Raw genomic sequence first — 22243 nt, 5'->3', positions numbered from 1 at the left:
TGGCACAAAAATAGGTACATCGATCAGTGGAACAGAATAGAGACTCCAGAAATAAGCCCACGATTATATAGTCCATTAATCTTCAACAAAGAAGGCAAGAATATGCAATGGAAAAAAGACAGTCTTTTCAACAAATGTTGTTGGGAAAACTAGACAGCTACACACAAAAGAATGAAACTGGACCACTTTCTTACACCACACACAAAAATAAACTCAAAATGGATTAAGTACCTAAATGTGAGACCTGAAACCAAAAAAGCCCTAGAACAGAACAAAGGTAGTAACTTCATTAACATCAGCCAAAGCAACGTCTTTCTAGATATGTCTTCTGAGGCAAGGGAAACAAAAGCAAAAATAAATTATTGAGAATACTTAAAAAATAAAAAGCTTCTGCACAACAAAGGAAACAATCAATAAAACTAAAAGGCAATCTACCAAATGGAGTAGATATTTGCAAATGACATATTCAATAAAGGGTCAGTATCCCAAATGTATAAAGAACTTCTACAACTCAACACCTAAAATAATCTAATTTAAAAATGGGCAGAAGACATGAACAGACATTTCTCCAAAGAAGACATACTGATGATGGTCAACAGACACATGAAAAGATGCTCAACATCACTCATCATCAAGGAAATGCAAGTCAAAAACACAATGAGATATCACCTCACAGCTGTCAGAATGGTTAAAATAAAAAACACGAGAAACCGGGGCACCTGGGTGCTCAGTCGGTTGGGCATCTGCTTCTTGATTTTGGTTCAGGTCATGATCTCGGTTCATGAGATTCAGCCCCACATCAGGCTCTGTGCCGATAGCACAGAGCTGCTTGGGATTCTCTCTCTCCTTCTCTTTCTGCCCCTCCCCTGACTTCGGCTCGAGTCATGATCTCATGGCTCGTGAATTCAAGCCCCACATAAGGCTTGCTGCTGTCAGTGCAGAGCCTGCTTTGGATCCTTTGTCCTCCTCTCTATGCCCCTTCCCCACTTATGCTCTCTTTCTCTCAAAAATAAACATTTAAAAGAAAAAGAATACAAAAAAGATTAATCTGAAGAGACACATGCACCCCTATGTTTATTGCAGCATTATTTACAATAACAAAACTATGGAAGCAGCCCAAGTATCCATCCATAGATGAATGGGTAAAGAAGATGTTATGTGTATATCTAATATATATATATAAATACATACATACATATGTACAATGGGATATTATTCAGCCATAAGAAGAATGAAATCTTGCCATTTGCAACAATACGAATGGCTCTAGAGGATATAATGAAATAAGTCAGAGAAGGACATACCATATGATTTCACTCATATGTGGAATTTCAGAAACAAAGGAAAAAAGAGACCAAGCCAAAAACAGACTCTTAACTATGGAGAACAAACTTATGGTTGCCAGGGGGGAGGTGGGTGGAGATGGGTAAAATAGATGATGGGGATTAAGAGTACAATTATCATGATGAGCACTGAGTAATATATAGAACTGTTGAATCACTGTATTGCACACCTGAAACTAATATAACACTGTATGTTAACTATACTGGAATTAAAATTTTTTAAAAATTAGTTTGAGAAATTAGCTTTTTCCAGTTTTTCCAATTAGCTTTTTGTCGTACTATTGCATTATTTATTAGTATCTATTTGCAGAAACTGTGAGTTCTTCCTTGAATTTTTATTATTGTTATATTTTCCTCTGTTAGCCAAGTGATTTCCCTCACCTCTCCTTTTATAGTGACTTTTTCTTTTGCCACATCATCCTCCCTAAAGAATACAGATAGAAGTGGAGACTATATGTTTAAAAAAAAGCATCCAATTTCACAGAAAGAACATTTACATTAGCATTTTCATTTTAGTGATTTTCTTTTCCCATAGCCAATTGAACTAGCCTGCATAGTGATTAGCAAAATACAGGTAATAATGAATAGCTGGTTCTTTTCAGAAACATTGTGAGCCCTATATTTTTAAAGCTTTGCAAGTTTTATTTCTAATCTTTCCTTTGTAGACTTAATTCAGTGTAAAGCATGTAAAATCTTTGTAATGCCTAAAGGTCTGGATTATTGAATATTTATGTAATTTTAAGAATCTTAGTTTGCTAGTATGTAGGGAATGTCCTTTGCAGATAGGAAATCACATAGAATTCAATACTGTGTGGATTAATGGATTCCATCAACAATGCATCAGATGGATTTAAATTATGTAAGTTTAGTAGATTCAGTTGATTGAATGCAATTGAAAACATTAGCTAAGCCCAAAGTTTACAGATTACTTGGGGGAATGATCAGTGAAGCTTTAATGTTAACATTTTAAGGTGGTTAAATTCAGTGTTCAGCTTTTCTGTGTGTTTTATCTTTGTAGCACCTTAAATTCAAGGAAACAAATCTTGTAATGCTGCAGCAATTTAATGCACTAGCTCAACTCCGCCGTGTCGACCAGTTGACAATTGATCCTCAAGGAAATCCAGTTGTCAATTTTACACTCTGGAAATACTATGTACTGTTTAGGCTGAGCCATTTTAGTATGCAGAAAATAAACGGGACAGAGGTAAGCTAAACATAAGTCAACTGTAGAATTAATATTCCCTTTTAAGGAAAATAGTCATAAAAATGGGCAGGAATTTCAGTAACCGTGATAGAACTTTTGAAAAATATTGTGGGTTTTTTTCCCCAAATCTTGACATTTACAATGTCAGAGAGCTAAAAATCTATCAAAAAAACTTCGAAAACACTAGACAGACTTTAAAAATAGCAACCAAATCGTGGTGAATAGCAAATACTTTTACTGTTGTTTGAAAGTACTTGAGAAGTAAAATGTTGGTGGGATAACTTAAAAAAATTTTAAAAGAACACTTATGTCAAGGTGTTTTACAGGCTGCCTGGCATGTAAGAAGGATGGAGAAGTGGGGAAGTAATACCCAAATGTCAGCTGGTAAGGGTCATAGTAGAGGAAGGGAGGAGTAAAGGGATGAAAAGAAGAGAATATACACAGGGAAAGAAGAATGATTTTAAAAAGAAACAATGAGAAGGAGAAATAGGCAAGGAGGAAAGGTAGAAGAGGAAGTAAACATGAGAGTAAAAGGAAATAAAACAAGCATATATAAATGTCTGGACTGCTTTTTAATAGTCTGTAACAGCTGCCTGTGGATAACTTGCACTGGATAACTCAGGCCTGGAATATTATTAGTGAAAAGCTATTTTTCAGATTGATTCTGCTAAGCTTGCCACAAGATTAATCTTCCTTTTACCCAAAGACCGTGTTCTCTAACAATTATTTTGGAAGAGAAGAGAGAAACTGGGGTTCTTCCTCTACTGAGGAATTCCTGAACTGAATATAAATAATCCTCCAAAGGAAGACAATCTCTCTATGCTGTTAGTATTATTATGATTATCTCTTAAAATTCCGAAGACCTCCTTACTGTAAAATGAGCGGTAATCAGGTTTGCCAGCATGGTGGTAACAGCAACCGTATTTCTCTGTAGCTTATGCACTACAAGTGCCTCTGGCCTAGTACTCCAGAAACCCAACATAGGGTTAAGAGACTGGAGATCTCTGGGTCAGTGCGCAAGAGTCAAGTGAGATTTTTGCATCAACCACAGGAGGCTCGTGACCACGGTATCAGCTATCTGTTGAAGATGTAGGACAAATCTGGAATCTTCAGAGGACTATTAATTTCTCCAGCTAGTTCTCACGAGATCTGGTTCAGTCTTGTGTACTCTTGTGTACTCCCTTGGTACTTGCCCAGAGAGGTCATGAGTCATTGATCAGACCTCATAACTAGTCCCAAAGTTTTCCAAATCTGGAAAACTTTATTTTATTTTAGTTATTTTAGCTATGGATGCGTAATTCTTCATTAATGGCCAAACTGTTGTCCCCATTAACCTAAATAGTGTATTTATCCAGACATAGACCACTACTAGAAGTGTATACTAAATATTATTGAACCTTGAACTAGGAAGGAATAGTACAATATCATTACATTAAAGAGAGAAGAGTTAGAAAGAGCCAGTATAACTTATTCTGATTTAAATTTCCTTAAATGTCAGCTCCAGGGATATTGGACCCTTTCTTAAAAGTCTAAAATAAAGCTACTTGTCTCAACCTTGAAAATATGTAATAATATTATATATCTACTTTTCTTTATATATGAGAGAATAATATTACTTGAAATAGAATTAAATTGAATTGTGAGTGAGCATCAAGAAGAAAAGATGGCGTAGTGGCCTACACTGGCCACTAGGTGACTATATTAGACCAAACAACTGAGTCGTCCACTAAAGGAAAGCTTTGAGGGAACAGCAGCCTCATGAACTCCAAAGGTCTAGGGAAAGTGTCTGCATGGAGTCCTGGGTATAAGATGCTGGTGAACTATGGGTTTGTTTTTTTTGGAAAACGCCTGTGAAGTGTATTACAGCTAGTATTAGTGAATGTTTTTATGTTCCAAAATTTCACTATACCAGGGTTTCTCAACCTCAGCTCCGTTGACATTTGGGACCAGGTAGTCCTTTGTTGTGGGGGCTGTCCTGTACATCATAGGACGCTTAACAGCATCCCTGGCTTCAACACACTAGATTCTGGTAGCATCCCTCTGATCGTTGTGATAACCAAAAATGTCTCCAGACATTGTCCAGTGTTCTCTAGGGGCCAAAATGGCTCCTGGCTGGGAATCACCAAATTTATATACACAAACTAATCGTATTTAAAATGCAAACAACCCTATTTTACAGTAAAGAAAATATGCCCAGATATTAATCCAAGTCCTAATTTTAGCTTTTAGTACTTCCTTGGTTAAGATAGGAATAAGCCCTCACAGAGAAAACCTGTGACAAATTATTCCTTGTGGACAGAAAGGTAGACATAATTTTACAATGAAAAGGAGTGTCTTTAATTGTCTAATGTTCCATCTCTCAGGAAGGGACAAAATTATTGTTATAGAAGCAAGGTATGAACAACACCTTCGCTTACCTTTGGCATGTTATTAAAGTGAATCTATTCTGTTGACACTTGAGAAATTTCCCCTTAAATCACTCTACTCCAAGAAGCTAAAGGATTCCTGAAAAAAGATTTCATAAAGAATTTAAGGTGCCTCAAGTCTAATTCTCATGGAACATTGCTTTAAGTCAGAGCTAACTCATCACCTCCATCATCCTCCATCACCATGAGCCGCACCTGTCATCTTCATTCCAGTTAAGCTCAGGGAAGAAAGATAATGTCAATGAGAGCTCTCCTCTTACGGCCCCAGAGAAGGTACTTTGCTGGACTAAAAGAAAACACTCAAGCTAGACATCTCTTTGGAAATGTGTTAATTGTATCAAGCTAGATACAGTGTCATTTTGACCCACGTCCATTGTATCTCTTCAGGTGACGCAGAATGATATGATCATGGCTGAAAGGCTCTTTGGAATCCTAGCCCATGTAGCATCTTCCGAGTTACCCCAGTACCGTCTGATTTCAATTCTGGGTGATGCCAGGTGATCTTTAATTTCTGTCATTTTAATAGAATTTCCGTTGCTGTAGAAAAAAGGAATAACTCTTAACTGCCACATGTGCATCCCACAAAGATTTATCCTAAATTTGTCTTGTGGCTAGCCCTCTTCAACGTCTTGGGGTATAAAGATGAAGAAGACAAGATTCTTGCTCTTGTGTGGCTTATAAGCTAATAGTTTAAAGATGTGTGTAAGCGCTTATAATGTAAATGTTTCAGATGTTATAAGAGAGGAGTGAAAGAGTATAGGGCAGACCAACTTTAGTTTAGAAGAACATAAGGGAAGGCTTCACAGAGGAGGTAAGGTTTTACCTAGCTCTTCAGGAATGCGTAGCTTTTCAGGTACAGGATACAGGGGAAGGAGATCTGCAAAGGCACGAGGAATTGTAAAGAGTTCAGCATAATTGGAGCATGGGATAATTGTGAATAGTGACAGGAAATGAAGCTAGAAAGACTGTGGTCTGATTTTGAATCCATTCAAAACAGAAGTGAATGTTTGTGCTTTGTAATTCAGCACAAGAATCATGTGATTAGATGTATGTTCTAGAAAGGCTGCCATTTGAGCGGACAGAAAGGGAAGGACTGGAGACCGATGAAGAGGCTAGTTATAGTTTAGGAGGGAGATTTTGAAGGCATGAACTAAGACAATGAGAATGGAGAAGGGGATAATTTGAAAGATACTTAGAAGAGGTATACCTGGCAGACCACACTGACAAAATGTGCATGAATGGAAGGAGAGAAGTGGGGGACGGTATGTCCACCATGATTCAGTTATAGATAAGGGAATTCACTCTGGTTAGAATAAGCAGAAAACAATTGATGTACAAGGAATTTGCTGTCTACAAAATCATTGGAAGAGGTGGGAGTCTCATGACTCCCAGAACGATACCACAGAACCAACCCACCAAGGAAACTGCCACCTCTGCTCAGGGAGTTGGCTAAGCAGGACACTGGCACCCCGTTTGCAGCCTCCAGAATCATACCACTTCAACTACATTGAGGATCAGGAAGTTCCCCACGCCTGTCCCCAGAACTTGGTTGCAGAGCCATGTTGCCCTTCTGTAATTTGTGCCAAAAAAAAAAAAAAAAAAAAAAAAAATGGGTATCTTGTGTGTTACCTCTACTTCCCCACATAGCTCAGTTCTCATTTCAGATCTTATCCAAGTGTGTCTGATTGGTAGAATCTAAATCCCGTAAAACACCTATAGAATCACTTGGGAAAAAAGTACTGAAGGAGGAACTGCCATAAAATGAACAGTGAATGCAAGAAATAGGAAGTATTGGGGGTGCCTGGGTGGTTCAGTCGGTTGTATGTCCGACTCTTGCTTTCGGCTCAGGTCATTATCTCACAGTCATGGGGTCAAGCCCCATGTCGGGCGTGGAGCCTGCTCGGGATTCTCTCTCTCTCTCTTCCTTTACCCCTGTCCCCCCACGCACATTCTCTCTTTCTCTCTCAAAAAATAAATTTATTTTTTTTATTTAAAAAAAAAATTTTTTTTTATGTTTATTTATTTCTGAGACAGAGAGAGGCAGAGCATGAGTGGAGGAGGGGTAGAGAGAGAGGGAGACACAGAATCAGAAGCAGGCTCCAGGCTCTGAGCTGTCAGCACAGAGCCCGACGTGGGGCTCGAACTCACAAACCGTGAGATCGTGACCTGAGCTGAAGTCGGTCTCTCAACCGACTGAGCCACCCAGGCGCCCCTCAAAAAATAAATTAAAAAAAAAAAAAATAGGAATCATTGAATTCAAGAAATGATGGTGTGGGAAGAAATAAGTAAAAATTAGAGCTGTCTAAAAATATTAATGTATAAGGAAAAAATTAATAACTGGAAGATAAAAATCCCAGAAATTCATAAAAGAAAGGAACTTAAACTTTGCTAAGGTTTTTTTCCCTTTGGGAGTAATAATAGGTACTAATTGACATCAGAAATTGATGGAAAAGTACATGTTTAACTGTGTGTATTAAAATTTTAAGGACTACTATTAGGAAGAAAGGCTAGATGTATAGTTTATTAACCACTAAAAAGAAAAAGGATTGGTCAACAAAAATGTGGAAGGGAAATAAAAATAAACATATCAGTTATAATAAATATTAATGAATGAAATTCTCCTATGAATAGATATTGGCTATCAAATTGGTTAAAAATTGAGTTACATGTTGTATTTGAGAAATACCCCTAAAGAAAGCAATATATAAAGTTTGAAAATACAGGAATGAAAATATATAACAGGCAAATGCCAACAACAGTAACAAATCTGGGAATATTAATATTAGTGATAATAAAATTGATGACACCAAAAGCTATAATCTACCAAAAAAGATGATAATTATGAAGCTTAATGTAACTAAGCTCCTAAATATATCAACAAATACTAGTATACATTAACAAATTCACAGTTATTGTGATAGATATTAATCTATTTGATCAGTAGACAAATAAGCCAAAATAAAAAAGGATATGGGGGATTTGAATAACACAGTTAATACACTTTGTCAACTAAATATATTTATAATTATATTCCCAGAATATTATTCCCAATTCTGAAAATAAATTTTATTCAAACACCTATGAAATGTTTGCAAAAATTGGATACATATTAAACTCAAAGAAGATCTCCGTGTTTCCCAAAAAGCATACTCAAACAGATTACTTTCTGTAATCAGCATAAAATTAGAAAATAGTGAGCCAAAATTTACTCAGATGAAATTAAAAAAACAAAGAAACAGGAAAAGCAGTTACCCAGAAAACAAAATACAAGTTCCTTTAAACTTAAAAAAGATGTTTGACCTCAAAGTTACAGACATGAAAATTTTAAAACAGTGAGATACCTTTGTGGGGAAAGACTAAAAGTTTGATCACATACAGCATATTGAAACAGAATTCTTATACACTGTCCATGGTATAAGTTGAGGCAACTCTTTTACATAGAAATTTAACAATACCTAACAAATTTTAAATTTACATGCCCTGTAACTTAGTAATTTCACTTCAAGGAATCTTCTTCAGATGGTGGTTTTTACATGAGCACAAATATATATGTGTAAGGATTTTCACTGCAGTGTAGCAAAAATAGGAAAACTCGCTAAATTTCCACTAATAAAGGACTAATGACTTGCAACTCTAAAAATAATTAGAGGTTCTGATATGAAACAGTCTGTAAGATGTCTCAGAAAATAAAAATGCAAGTTATAGAACACTTACATAGTGTACTGCAATTTATGAGAAATGGGGCATATGTTTCAAAGGTATCCGTATGTTATTTTTAAATGTTTGATTTTTTTAAAAATGACTGTCTCTGGGAGTTGAACTGAGGACACTAAGAGTTCCAAAGGGTGTAGAAGTTTACTTTTCACCGTATGTCTATAGATACTGCTCGAATTACCTTTTTGGGTTTTGTTCTTTTTATTCTTTTTATTATTATTATTATTGTATTCCTTCTTTAAAAAATAATTTTGGAAAGTACTTTCTTTGGGATAGAAGAATAAATTAAAACCAAAGTCATAAATTACATATAAATGAACTTGATAACAAGAGAACTCTGTCACAGCCTGTGGGATGTTGCTAAGACTGTATTGAGAGGAAATGATATATCTTTAATATACTTGTTAGGAAACAAGAAAGATTAGAAATTAATGAATGAGGCTTTCAACTCAAGAAAGCTAGAAAAACACCAAAGTAAAAAAAAAAAAAAAAAATGGAGGCAAGAAATTAATAAAGACAAAGCAACTTAAAAAAAAAAATAAGAAATTGAAAAAAGAATAATTGACTAGTAAAAGCAAAAGTTGACTCTTTATAAAGACCATTTTCTAAGGAAAATCCAAGAACTCAACCATTAAATTTTTTACAACTGATCAGATTATATACTAAGGAAACCAGATACTGTATCAACATACAAAAATAATTGGTATTTTTTCATTAAAATAATAAATTATTGAAAATAGTATTAGAAAAAGTATCCCATTTATAGAGGCAATAAAAACTATAAAACATCAGGAAATCTACCTGACACAAAATAACTATGAAATAAACAGTGAAATTAGGAATAAAAAAAGTGTCTAAAAAATGGAGAGGTTTACATTGTTAATGAATTCTGAGGCTTAATAAAGATGTCAATTTATTTTAATTAAATCATATAGTTACTAACTTTCCAATCAACAATCCCAGTGTGATTTTCTCAGTAAACAAGGTGATTTTTGTATCTGTTTTTTTAATGTTTATTTATTTATTTTGAGAGAGAGAGAGAGAGAGAGAGCCCATAAGCAGGGGAGCGGCAGAGAGAGAGAGAGAGAGGGAGAGAGAGAATCCCAAGCAGGCTCCACACTGTCAGTGCCAAGCCAGACACGGGACTTAAACTCACCAACCATGAGATCATGCATGACCTCAGTGATAAAACACAAATGTACTAATTATTCTGGTTAAAAGCCAAAGATCGTCAGATTGAGTAAAAAATGAAGCTCAGTTATATGTTGTTAACAAGAGACACATCTGAAACATAAGGTTACATAAAGTTTGAAAGTAAAAAAGTGAGGAGTGCCTCCGTAGCTCAGTGGGTTAAGCATCCTGCTCTTGATTTCTGCTCAGGTCATGATCTCAAAGTTCGTGAGTTTGAGCCCCACCACATAAGGCTCTTCACTGACAGTGTGGAGTCTGCTTGGGATTCTCTGTTTCCCGCTCTCTCTGACCCTGCCCTGCTGGTGCATGTGCGTGCATGCGTGCTCCCTCTCTCTCAAAATAAACAAAATACACTTAAAAATAAATTAATTAATTAAGTAAACATTAAAAAAATAAAATAAAAAAGAGAGAAAAGATAAAAAACATCAATGGTACCAAAATAAAAACAGAACAGCCATTGAGGACTAAATTGACTCAGGTGAAAAGCAATACTAAAAATAAAGAGAATCACTTCAAAATGATAATGAGTTCAATTCATTGCAAATGTTAAGATAAATTTACTAATTTAACATTTATGCACCTATTAGCATAGCCTTAAAAAACATACAAACCAAAAATTGACACAACTGCAGCTCCACAATTACAGGGGGAAGTTTCAATATACTTTTGAGTAATTTTAAAAGGATATAAAATACTTGAGCACCATGAATAACAAATTTGACTTAATGGACATTCAGAGAGCATTGCCCCAACAACTGTAGAACACATGTTCTTTTCAAGTATACATGGAATATTTGTAAAATTGAACAAATACTATCCGTAAGGAAATTATCAACAGATTCCAAAGGATTTATGTAGACAATGTGTTCTGTTCACAATACAATTAAGCTTTAACTCAATTACTCAGTGTTAACCAGGAAATTCCCATATATCTGGAAATTAAGAAGTCCATTGCTAGGGGCCTGGGTGGCTCAGTCAGTTAGGCATCTGACTTTGACTCAGGTCATGATCTCACCGTTCATGAGTTCAAGCCCTGCATCGGGCTCTCTGCTGTCAGTGCAGAGCCTGCTTTGGATCCTCTGTCTCCCTGTCTCTGCCCTTCCCCCACTCACTTTTTCTCAAAAATCAATAAACAAACAAACAAGAAAACCTCACATTTCTAAATAACCCACAGGTTAAAGACAGTTTTATAATGGAAACTACCTTGAACTGAAATATAACAAAAATACCACATTTCAAAACTTGTAGAATTGTTACAGTGATGCTAAATGAACATTTTAACCTTTGAAATGGCTATAAAAGAAAAAAATAAAGTTTGAAAATGAATGAGCTAAACATTTATCTAAACAAGGTAGGGGAATAAAAACAGTAAAATAATCCTAAAAGTTAAAAGAAATAATGATATTAATAACAGAATTAATGGAAAATTGATTATTTGAAAAGACTAAGTGATATAAAATATATATTTGCATTGCTTTTGTAATTAAAAAATCAATAAATAAAATGTAGGTAAAGATATACATGTTACTCACTTTCTTCTTTATAAAAGTGAGAATATTATACTACCCAAATATCAAAAAAAAAGGCCCGATTAGGTAAATTGATGAACGTCACAACTGAATTTTATTCATTCATTAAATAGAAAATGCGTATTATATAGCATTGATGAAAACAAGCGCACAAAATTGGATGTTTAATAGGATCTTAACTTTTTATAAAATTTCATAGAAAAAGCCTGCAAAAAAATATATTGAATGTGAACAGTGCTGTACATATATATAGATGTACGAGCTATAGATTTATGGGTACTTTTTATCTATTTCTTTATACTTTTCAAAATGTGTACTCCTTAAAATTTCTAAAATTGCTGTGTTACACTTAAAAAAATTTTTTTTACTGGAGACACAGTGTGAGCAGGGGAGTGGAGAGAGAGAGAGAGAGAGAGACGCAGAATCCGAAGCAGGCTCCAGGCTCTGAGCTGTCAGCACAGAGCCTGACATGGGGCTCAAACCCACAGTGCTGCGAGATCATGACCTGAGCCGAAGTCGGACACTTAACCGACTGAACCACCCAGGCGCCCCAACTGTCTTACACTTTTAAATTGGAAAAAGGAAGAAAAAATTTAAAAGATCTATTCCTCTTCTCCTCCCAATCTTTAGTTCAGTTTGCAATAAAGTAGATGTATCACTTCACTTTAGAGACAGCTTAAGTCTGGCAGAAACCAGAAATCGACTTTCACCAGAGCTGAGTTGCTGTTCTCTATCCAGGCTTATGGGTCTGCCAGTGATGCTATGAGCACTGTGTATGTTCTTCATAATCAAATGAAGTTTCCAGGTTCATTATTTCATATATTTCACTATGCTAACAGTTGGAAGTTTGGGGATTTTGTTTATTTTGTTTCGCCTAAACTTAAACCAATATCCCATGCCATTTTCTAGCTATGAGTAATACTACCAAGCTGCATAATGGAATTAGGAACTATTTGTGTCATTTGTAAGAGATTACTGTATGTTTTATGGAAGATAACGACTTAGAAACTTTGGCCTACTACATCTTCAGTTGCGTTGTTTTGTACTCTGTAATTATTTAAATTTTGTACTGATTTCTTTAAGGTAGAGTTTCTTTAAGGTAGAAATGGTTGAGACATGTTTATGTTGCTGATTGGTAGTTATGAAACAAAAGAATTCGGGTTGAGTAGCTTAATAGGTAGAAAGATTGGGGTATTGAACTAAGTTCAAATAAATAACTCAAACTCATAAAACGAACATTCCTAAGAGCATATGCTTCCCTCTAAAGTCAACAAAAATAGACACATTTTAATAAATCTCACCAGTAACTAAATCTCTTTACTGTCTTTCTACAGAAAGAAGCAATTCCGGTATCTGCTAGAAACCAAAGGGAAAAAACCAGGTCTTGTCAATGAAGAAAATAACGATAGCAAAAGACTTGTAGGAGAAAACACAAACCGTGCTACGCTAAATTATACCACAAGAGAGTTTTATAACGAACGGCTAGAGGTAAAACTACCATCAATCTTTGGAATCTGGTGCCTGGATATGTCCCACATGGCTTGGGACTTGGCAGTTGTACGTTTCTCCCTTTAATCAGTTAAGATAACGTTTTTTGTTTGTTCTGTAAAGCTATATACAGCTGGAGACAGTAGGCACCAAGGTGTTTGGAGGAAGTAGAGCCCATAGTTCCAGTATCTTTATTTCAGCAGAAAAAAAATGTTCAAAAGAATCTGTATCAAAAACCTAGACCAAAGTGGACCAAAGGTTCTGATCTCTCGGAATTAAGAGAAGGGATAGATAGGCTCCCTGTGAGTACTTAACTAGCCCGTGTCGGATTGGCAGAGGGCACAGCAGAACCTCCGTTCCTGTTCTCTTTGCTTGCGTCCTTGGTGTGTTAATTCTCTTCTTTCATTCTCCTGCACCATTAACTCCTGTGTCCTTAGTCGTGTAATATAATTTTAACCTATCTTGTTTCCACTGTAGCTACTTAGCCAGAAAAACTGGAACAAATTCTTTACTTCTTTGTGTTCGGGGGTTTATTGGAGGAATGCCATGTCAGGGTATTGCAGGAGCTACAAAGAAGACAAGTATTCAGTGCCTGTCTTGATGGAACTCCTAAGAAAGCTGAAGGAACAAATCCTTTAAGATGCTGCAGGAGATTTTGAGGGGACTAAAGGGCACGAGAGCAAGACAGAGAGCAGGAAGCACTGATCGAGCATCTTTATGTGCAAGGCACATTTTATATATACATTTTATATATACATGGAAGTGAAATGGCCTGGCAAGTGGTTTTCAGATGTTTTGTTAAGAGCTATGAGACTTTTTATTCAAACCATATTGTAGCCGAAAACCCAGTATGTCAAAACAAAGCAAAAACAGCAGACCAGCTGTTGTTGTCGAGGGAAAGGACACTTCAGAGCTTCAATTGACTGGATCTTCTATTCCTTTCCTTTCCTTTCCCCTCATCTCAGTCTCCTCATGCCCAATCCTGAAGCATCTCTTTGGAACCCATAGGGCTCTAAGGGTTACAGCTTGAAAATACCTTGAAAACTCAATGTAACAATATTTTTATAGCATCCTAAAAGATGTTCGGATTCTGCTTTAAACTCTCCTGACACAAAAAAGATTACTGCTTCATGAGGTGGCTCTTTATCTCTGAGCAACTCCATTGGTAAAGAAATTCTTACCCATGTGAAGCTGAAAGCTGCCACCTAATAACTTTTACTTCATGATCCTAGTACCGCCTTATGTAGAAAAGAGATTGAGTCTCTTTCTCATGAAAACTCTTCAGATACTTGAATACCTTGAAGTCCTCCCTCCCTACAGTCATGCTTTCACTCACTCAAAAATCATGTCACACACTACTTGGGCTGTAGAAGTCACTGTCCTTATCCTCATGGATATCACATTCTTTCTTTTTTTTTTATTTGTTAATGTTTATTTATTTTTGAGAGAAAGAGAGACAGAGTATGTTGGGGGGGAGGGGGGCAGACAGAGGGAGACACAGAATCTGAGCAGGCCCCAGGCTCTGAGCTGTCAGCACAGAGCCTGACACGGGGCTCAAACTCACAAACCATGAGATCATGACCTGAGCCAAAGTCTGACGCTCAACCAACTGAGCCACGCAGGCGCCCCAGGATGTCACATTCTAATGGAAGAAATAGACATCCACAGGGATGATTATAAATCAGTATATCAAGAGAATGGAGGAGGGTTATCTTATCCAGGTCAAGGGAGGCTTTCTAGAGAAGAAGCTTCCTGATCTCAGTCTTAAATGATAAAATGTAGCTATATGCAGAGGGAAAAGGGCAATTCTGAGAAATAGCACACTATGAATAAAAGGCATTAAAAGTGTAAAAAGACAAGGAGAGAGCCAGGAGCTACGAGCAGTTCACTCTTCAGAAGCACAGTGATTGAGGTAGATGGTGTTAAAAGAAGAGACTACAAAGGGTAGTAAGAGGACTATGTGAAAGGACTGAATTTAATCTTTGCACAAAAGGGGCTTCCTGATGTGGCCAAAAGAGGAGAATGAAAGCCAAACTGGCAGGATTGTGAGTCCTTTTCTTGAAGGCACTTGGTTCTATGAGTCAAAAATTAACACTAATTTCAACAAAAGACATTTAGAAAAATATTAAAGAGCTGCATGCAAAACAAGAACAATGTCATAGAGAGATCAACCGACTCTATAAAGAATAGACAATTCCAGTGATTTTTAAATTGTTCGAGAGTATTGAAAAAGAAGGAACACTTATGCTGCAGACAGCATAACATTACATCTAAAACCTGCCAGGATTGTGCAGGAAGAGAAAAGCCATACCAGAAATCTAAAAACATTGATGATACAAAAATCCTTTAAAAAAGGAAGGGGAGTGTGCCTGGGTGGCTCAATCAGTTAAGCATCCAACTTTGGCTCAGGTCATGATCTCATGGCTCGGGAGTTCAAGCCCCTCATTGGGCTCTGTGCTGACAGCTCAGAGCCTGGAGCCTGCTTCGGATCTGTGTCTCCCTCGCTCTCTTCCCCTCCCCCGCTAGCGCTCTCTCTCTGTCTCTCTGTCTCTTTCTCTCTCTCAAAAATAAATAAAAACATTAAAAATTTTTTTAAAAAAAGGAGGAGGAGTATCAAGGGGACTATAGCAGAACATTAAATGAGTAACAGAACATACAGCCAAGTGTGGTTTATTCTAGGAATGCAAGGAAGATTAAATATTAATAAATTGATAGATCTAAGGTGAAAAGATTACTTCTGTAGACATTAAAAAGGCATTTCACACAATTGAACATCTATTCTTAATTTTTTTAATCAGCAAATAGGATAAATGGAAATGGATAGCAAACATCCTGCTTGATGGGGAAACTCTAGAAACATTAGCATTAATGGCAGGCAAAATTCTGAGTAAGATGGTCTCCGTGATTCCCATCCCCCTGGTATCCACACTCTGATATCATCCCCTCTCTTTAGTGCAGGTAAACATGTGATTTGCTTCTAACCAATGGAATGTGGCAAGGGTAAAGGGATTTTGCAGATACAATTAAGGTCTCTGATCAGTTGGAAAGGGAGATTATCCTGGGTAAGCCTGACCTAATCAGGCAGGTCCTTTAAAAGAGGATTCAGTCTTTCCATAAGAGATTCTACTGCTGGCCTTGAAGAAGTAAGCCACCATGCAAGAGGGTAACATGGCCAAAAACTGCAAGAAGCTTCTAGGAGCTGAGAGCAGCCCCCTGCTGGCAGCCAGCAAGAAAGTGGGGCTTCAGTTCTACAACTGCAAGGCGCTGAATTCTGCCAACAATCACCAAGATTTAGAAGAGGACCCAAGCTTTAGAAAGGAACACAGCCTGGCCAACAGCTTGACTACAGCCTTGTGAAGTCCTGAGCAGAGCACCCGGCTAAGCTGTGCATGGACTCCTCGTGCACAGAAACTGTGAGATGATAGATATGTGCCATTTTAAGCCACCAAATTTGATGTAATTTGCAGTAGAACCCTAATGTACCGTTGAAGTCAGCTTCAAGACAAGGATGGCCAATATCACCATTATTATTTATCAGTACAGACAATGCAAAGAGGCAAGAGAAAGAAATTAGTGGTGACTTGAAAGGAAGGAAGAACCTAAAACATATAAGAGTAAAAGTGGGGAGAACTTACCTTAACAGATACCAAGTACTGTTGTAAAGCTGTAGTAATTATGGCAGTGTCAGAACAGACAAATAGATCTGAGAATACAATCGAGATCCAGAACTATCCCATGTATATGGAATACATATACCCCATGTATATGGGGATATAGATAGGAAGTATTATAGATTAGTACAGACAGTTTAATAAATGCTAGTTAGGAAATTGAGTCTCAAATCAGAACTACATATTGAATCCCTGCTTTACACCATGCAACAAAAATTAACTCTAGATCAAATAAAAACCCAAGTATGAAAAGCAAAACTTTAAAGTTATTATTGAAAAAATAGGTGAAAATCTTTATGACCTTGATCGGGTGGGCTATGATTTTCTAACACCTGCAGGACACAAACAAGAAAAAATGTCATAAACTTGGCAATCAAGGTCATTGTCGTAGGTTTCTAGCAGGAGTGGTTTCAGTGGAGTCATAGAATCAGAGTCTCAAAGTGGTTTAAAGAGTAAATAAACAACCAAGAATTAAAAACAGGGAATGTTGACTCCTGTTGTGAGAAATGTCAAAGGGAGAAGAAATCTGAAGCCATATAATATTTTGTACAGAACACTTGGCCACTTGGAGACCTGGATTTGAGCCCCTGATTCTACCACTTACTACCTGAAAGACCTTGCCCTAGTCCCTTAATCACTCTCTTGACTCACAACCTAGCATGCTTTCACTTATAAAACCTTATATACCCTCCTTCTTACCTTTTGAAAAATATTTAAATCACTGCAGTACAGAGTTCTCAGTCTCTCTCTTTCGTGGGTCCTGAGTTGTTGAGGGAATGAATTGTAGTGAGTGCCTCACAAGTCAGGGTAAGCAAACCCTTCCATTATACATATGACATGTATAATTATACAGATGACGTGTATAATTCTGTTGCCTGGTAGCTGTCCATCCTTCCTCCTAACTTGTTCTAAGAAAGATTTAAGACCAACATAGAATCAGACAGCTGAAAGGAACGAACGATTCCAGTCCTGTTCTTAGACAGATGAGGAAAACTGGAGACTCAGAGGAACTACTCGGGACTGCACGGTGAGTTACTGCCGGAGCTGCCTCTAGAACTCAGACCTCCTGATTACTGACCTTGGACTCTTTCACAGTAAATCATGCTGCTTTCTGAAATCTTTCTGACCACCCCAGCGTAAAGGGCTCTCTCTTCTCCGAACACCGACTATATTTGTTGTCTAAACAATCTCCTTCAGCACTCACTTACGGTTTACTATTTCTCAGTTAGCTTTTCCTATCGTGGGCCCGTCTCTCCAACCAGCCTGCAGGTCCTTCAAGGACTAGATTAGAGTTTTCTCTAAGTAAGTGTTAGTAGATGATACCTAATCCTGAGCAAGCCCCTCAACTTCTGTTGACCTCAGTTTCCCATTTATGGAATGGAGATATAGCTTATATCCTAGTACAAGTACCGTTACAGCTAAAATGGCTCTACAGCAAATCCCATTCTTTGACCTACTTTGTTTCCCAGCCATCTTCCTGACAACAAAATCGTAGTCCAGTGAAATAAACAACATTGTTTAGGGTTCATCTCATCAGGATTGAACTTGTATAATACTTGCTTTATGAAGCCCACAGGGATATTGTGGGAAAGAAAAAAATAAGTATATGAAAGCATTTGAGAATGGAAAAAGCATTATTCAAAGAGCAATAACTCCTTGACGGGTCAGGGCAAGAGAGGTATCTCTAATGTGCTTTTAACAGGATCATTCTGGACAGGCAGAGTGAGCCGCCCTGGCAGACCCCTGATGAGTATAGAGCACACTTCATGGAGATGCGAGTAATTGGCTTGGAGCAGAGAAGAAATGATGAAGTAAAACTGCCTTCAAACAGTTACTAAATTAAGGGTTATTATGGCAGAGACAATTCTGTAGCAACATGTCTATAAAGAAGTAATGGAAAGGAGCTACAGCAAGAAATTTTAAAACCAAAAACTGCACTATGCCAATTATGAAAAGTTTAATTTGTATTTTGTATAAATTATTTAACAAAGTATGTCATATAAAAATTCTTTAAATTTTTGTTATCCCTACATTACCATGGTAACTTTCCAGTCTTACTGCTAGAACTTTTCTTCCTTAAAAGACTCAAAATTGTGTTTCAAGAAACTTAGCAACGTGTAAAAGAGGCATTCACTAAATACGCTGCGGGCCTTCTCCTCGTGTAAATGTATTGCACGTTGTAAAATATTGCTCGTTTCGGCTAGTGATCGACCTCCAGCGATTCACACTTGTCTTTCTCCTTGGTAGTCCCTACGTAGCCCAGATTTACTGAGTGTTAAAAGGGAACAGCTCAATGCTGTTCTCATCAGCAAGCTAACTTAGTGCAGGTGACTGAGTCCCAGACCATATTTCAGAGTTAGAGAAAGTTAGGTTCCTCGGAGAAGTAGCCAGCTGGAACCATGTGTTATTTATCGCCCATCACAATCTGTACATATTTTACGAGAGGTCAACTCGTGACCGGTTGTTTTTAGCATAGGAACTAAATCGGGTCAGTATGCTGACCCCTGAATGGTGAGTGATTATTTAGAGAACTCTTACATGTCATAAGAAAATTTCTAAAATATGTCTTTGTCAGGGAAAGTTAGCGACAATTGTGATTCATCATTAACTTATGTGAATTAATCAAGAATCTAAAACATCTTTGGTTGTTTTAAAAATTGTAAACATTTGGAAAAGGAAGAGAAATAGAACAAGGGAGGAAAAAGCACTTGTCATCTCACAACCCAAAGGCAATCTTAATGATACTGGAGTATATTTTCTTCCAAAAATTTTCCGTATACTTTTTCTGACGTTTTCTTGAAAATTTCGAACATACAGCGACGTTGAAAGCATTTTACAGTAAACACCCCTACCCCCAACCTAGATTCTGTCGTTAACATTGTACTACAGTGCACGTGCTTGTCTCACACCTGTACATTTCCTCATCCTCTCTTTACCACCAATACACCTTATAGTGTTTCATTCATTTCAGAGTAAGTGCAGACATTAGCATGCTTCTTCCTAAATATTTCAGCATACATATCATTTAGAGTTCAGTATTTTACATAGTTTCTTCTTCTGAGGTGAAACTTACACACGACGATACACAAACCTTAGATGTACGCTTGCTAAGTTTTGACAAATACATACACATGTATAACGCAACCTCTTTCAAACCTCAAAATTTAATTTTGTTTTTTCCATTTAACATTGTAATGTATTTTCCTTGTTATTACAAGTCCTTAAAAGTATAATTTTAATGACAATATCTGTTAATATACATTTTTTAATGTTTATTTATTTTTGAGGGAGAGGGAAAGAACAAGCAGGGGAGGGGACAGAGAGAGAAAGAGAGGGAGACACAGAATCAGAAGCAGGCTCCGGACTCTGAGCTGTCAGCATAGAGCCCAACAGGGGGCTCGAACTCACAAACCGTGAAGTCATGACCTGAGCTGAAGACAGACGCTTAACCGACTGAGCTACCCAGGCACCCCTGTTGATACTTTAAATTTAACTCTTTAATTCATCTTGAAATTATTTTGGTATGTTTATGAGTTGGAGGTTTGAGTAGATTCTTTTCCAAGAAGCTAAGCCCATTGTCTCGTTGACATTTATTATTTCTTTTCTCTTTCACTGATGTGAATTGCTTTCCTATAATTCTGACTGTCTGATCTGTTCCAGTAATTTTTCCATATGTATTGTGGCACTTTCCATCATAATGCCTCGATACTCCTCACAAGTATTAATAGCCAAAATAAATGTTGAATTCTTATATTGAAGAAAATGGGTTTATTTCAGCCTCTGTTGTGAAATTGGGGCCCAGTGCCTGAGTAGCCTCGGGCCCAAAGCTTCTCTATAGTGTTTTGGACCCAGGTTTTTCATTTGCAGGCTTCCAGACCCAGAAGTTGAATGGGAGCACTGTTTCTCTCAAGGCCAAGTTCTGGGTCCCTGGCTTGTATATATCTCCTCTTCCTGCTTGTACACGTTCTCCCAACTTTGTCCAAGTGGTCTAGGCTAATAAATCAGTGTAGTACCACTACACAATTTCTTAAAATACAGACTAAATTCAGCATATGGGTATTTCAAGTATGTATATGGATATTAACTAACCTCATACCAATTAAGATTGTCAGTATCAGTGCCATGATACATTTAGCACCACAAGCCATGAACCTCTATATTCATCTGTCTTATGTGAACTAACCTGTCTTAACTGAGAAAGGAGAAAGTCTACCAACAGAGTAATCGCTGTTACCATCTGAGTGATTCCGATCAAAACCCACTTCCAACAGAGCTGCCCACCAGAGGTAGGAGTGGACTGGGAAGTAGAGAACTCCCTACTGCTGGCTTTTCTCAAGCAGGACTTTGTGTCAAGAGTGTCTAGGAAAGCACTCCTGCTCCGAAGGATGAGGCTCAGAACAGATCATTTCAAGTTAGTCTGGTTCAGCCCCTTGTTCCTTGGCTCCTGGGTTATGACTCAATGCACCATTTTTTTTTTTAACAGGAAATAAAGGAAAAAAAGAAATTCTGCAAGATGTATATGGAGGACCTTGTGAAGGAAGCCACAGACATCAACATGAAGAACGAGGCTCTGCAGAAGCTCTGGCCGCAGATGTTCATCGAGCTTGTTAGGGACGCAGTCATAGAAATCCGCAATAAAAACTCCTATATGAAGCTTTGCCTACAGCAGATAACTGACCAAAAATAGAAATGGCTTGTAGTTCCAGTTGATTTTAGCACCTCTGTGTTTTTGAAGGTTGAAAATAAGTAGGTTAAACATGTTAAAACGACACTGTCCCGCAAACTACAAAGACTAGCATCAAAGCATTATTGCCTACTGTTCTCGTAGCTAAAGGTTAGGAAGGAAGGAAGGAAGGAGAGAGAGAGAGCGAAAGAGGATTAGCTTCCTGTGTAAGCTGACCAAGCTACCTTTGGGAAGTAGGCAGTCTCTAGAGATAGCTGGGCCTTGAGTTGGCACTGCGTCTGCGGTTTTTGCTTCGACCGGTGCCCCTGCTCTAGCCCAGGGCACGCAGCGTGCTCGCTCCTGCTTCGGCATCGGTTGCTTCTACCTACCCGCAGCTGATAGTTTCCAGTTATTTGCCTTTTTATTTTATGTCATGATTTCAAAGCCAAAAATATGTTCTTTTTTATGAGCGGAGAATAAACTTATTAATAAATTAGTAAAAAAAAAAATCGTCTGTTTGCGTCCTTCCTCCAGTCAGAATTGTCATATTTATTTTATGTTCCTTTTGAGCTGAGTAGGAGCCCTTCTCTTCACTTATGTAGGAGGAGGCGCCATTCTTCCAGGGATGCGTCCTCAGGGCACCACCGGGACTCGTGGGCTCACTGTGGACAGAAAATATGAAAATGAGTACAACGGGGGCAGGAAGAAAATGCTCTGTCTGAAGGAATCCCAAGCCAATGTAAAATGCAGTGACAAATCAGTAAGTCTGCTTCTCTGAAAGGTGTTTCTTTCTGTTGCTAGCCACTCTGGGGGCTCTTTTTTTTCTGGTAGGCATGTGTACCTGTACCTCAGAAGTATTAGAAATTCATGGGTGAAAGGTTCTAATTTTTCTGATTCCATTTGAAGTTCTAACAGGTAACTAAGACGTAAGCAGGGGTTTGCCCGAGTTCATGCTGGTGAGGAGGGTGTCGTGAGCCCATTACCATAGCTGGAGATCATACAACTTCAGCAAAA

General features: G+C 37.5%; 1 protein-coding gene across 3 annotated transcripts in view; it reads left to right on the top strand.

Moving 5' to 3' along the window:
• LRRC49 (leucine rich repeat containing 49) overlaps positions 1 to 21723 on the top strand; it is a 149059-nt gene extending 127336 nt beyond the window's left edge. For all 3 annotated transcript variants that reach the window (XM_042941522.1, XM_042941525.1, XM_042941526.1), the window contains 4 exons: positions 2362 to 2547; positions 5361 to 5470; positions 12742 to 12895; positions 21050 to 21723. In XM_042941522.1, the coding sequence (XP_042797456.1) occupies positions 2362 to 2547; positions 5361 to 5470; positions 12742 to 12895; positions 21050 to 21253 (654 nt within the window). In that variant the 3' untranslated portion in view covers positions 21254 to 21723. The remainder of the gene's footprint in view (positions 1 to 2361; positions 2548 to 5360; positions 5471 to 12741; positions 12896 to 21049) is intronic.
• Positions 21724 to 22243: the final 520 nt, after the last annotated feature.

This window comes from Panthera leo, chromosome B3 (assembly GCF_018350215.1).
Source record: "Panthera leo isolate Ple1 chromosome B3, P.leo_Ple1_pat1.1, whole genome shotgun sequence".
Taxonomy (NCBI): Eukaryota; Metazoa; Chordata; class Mammalia; order Carnivora; family Felidae; genus Panthera; species Panthera leo.
This window is presented reverse-complemented; position numbering and strand designations above follow the sequence as displayed.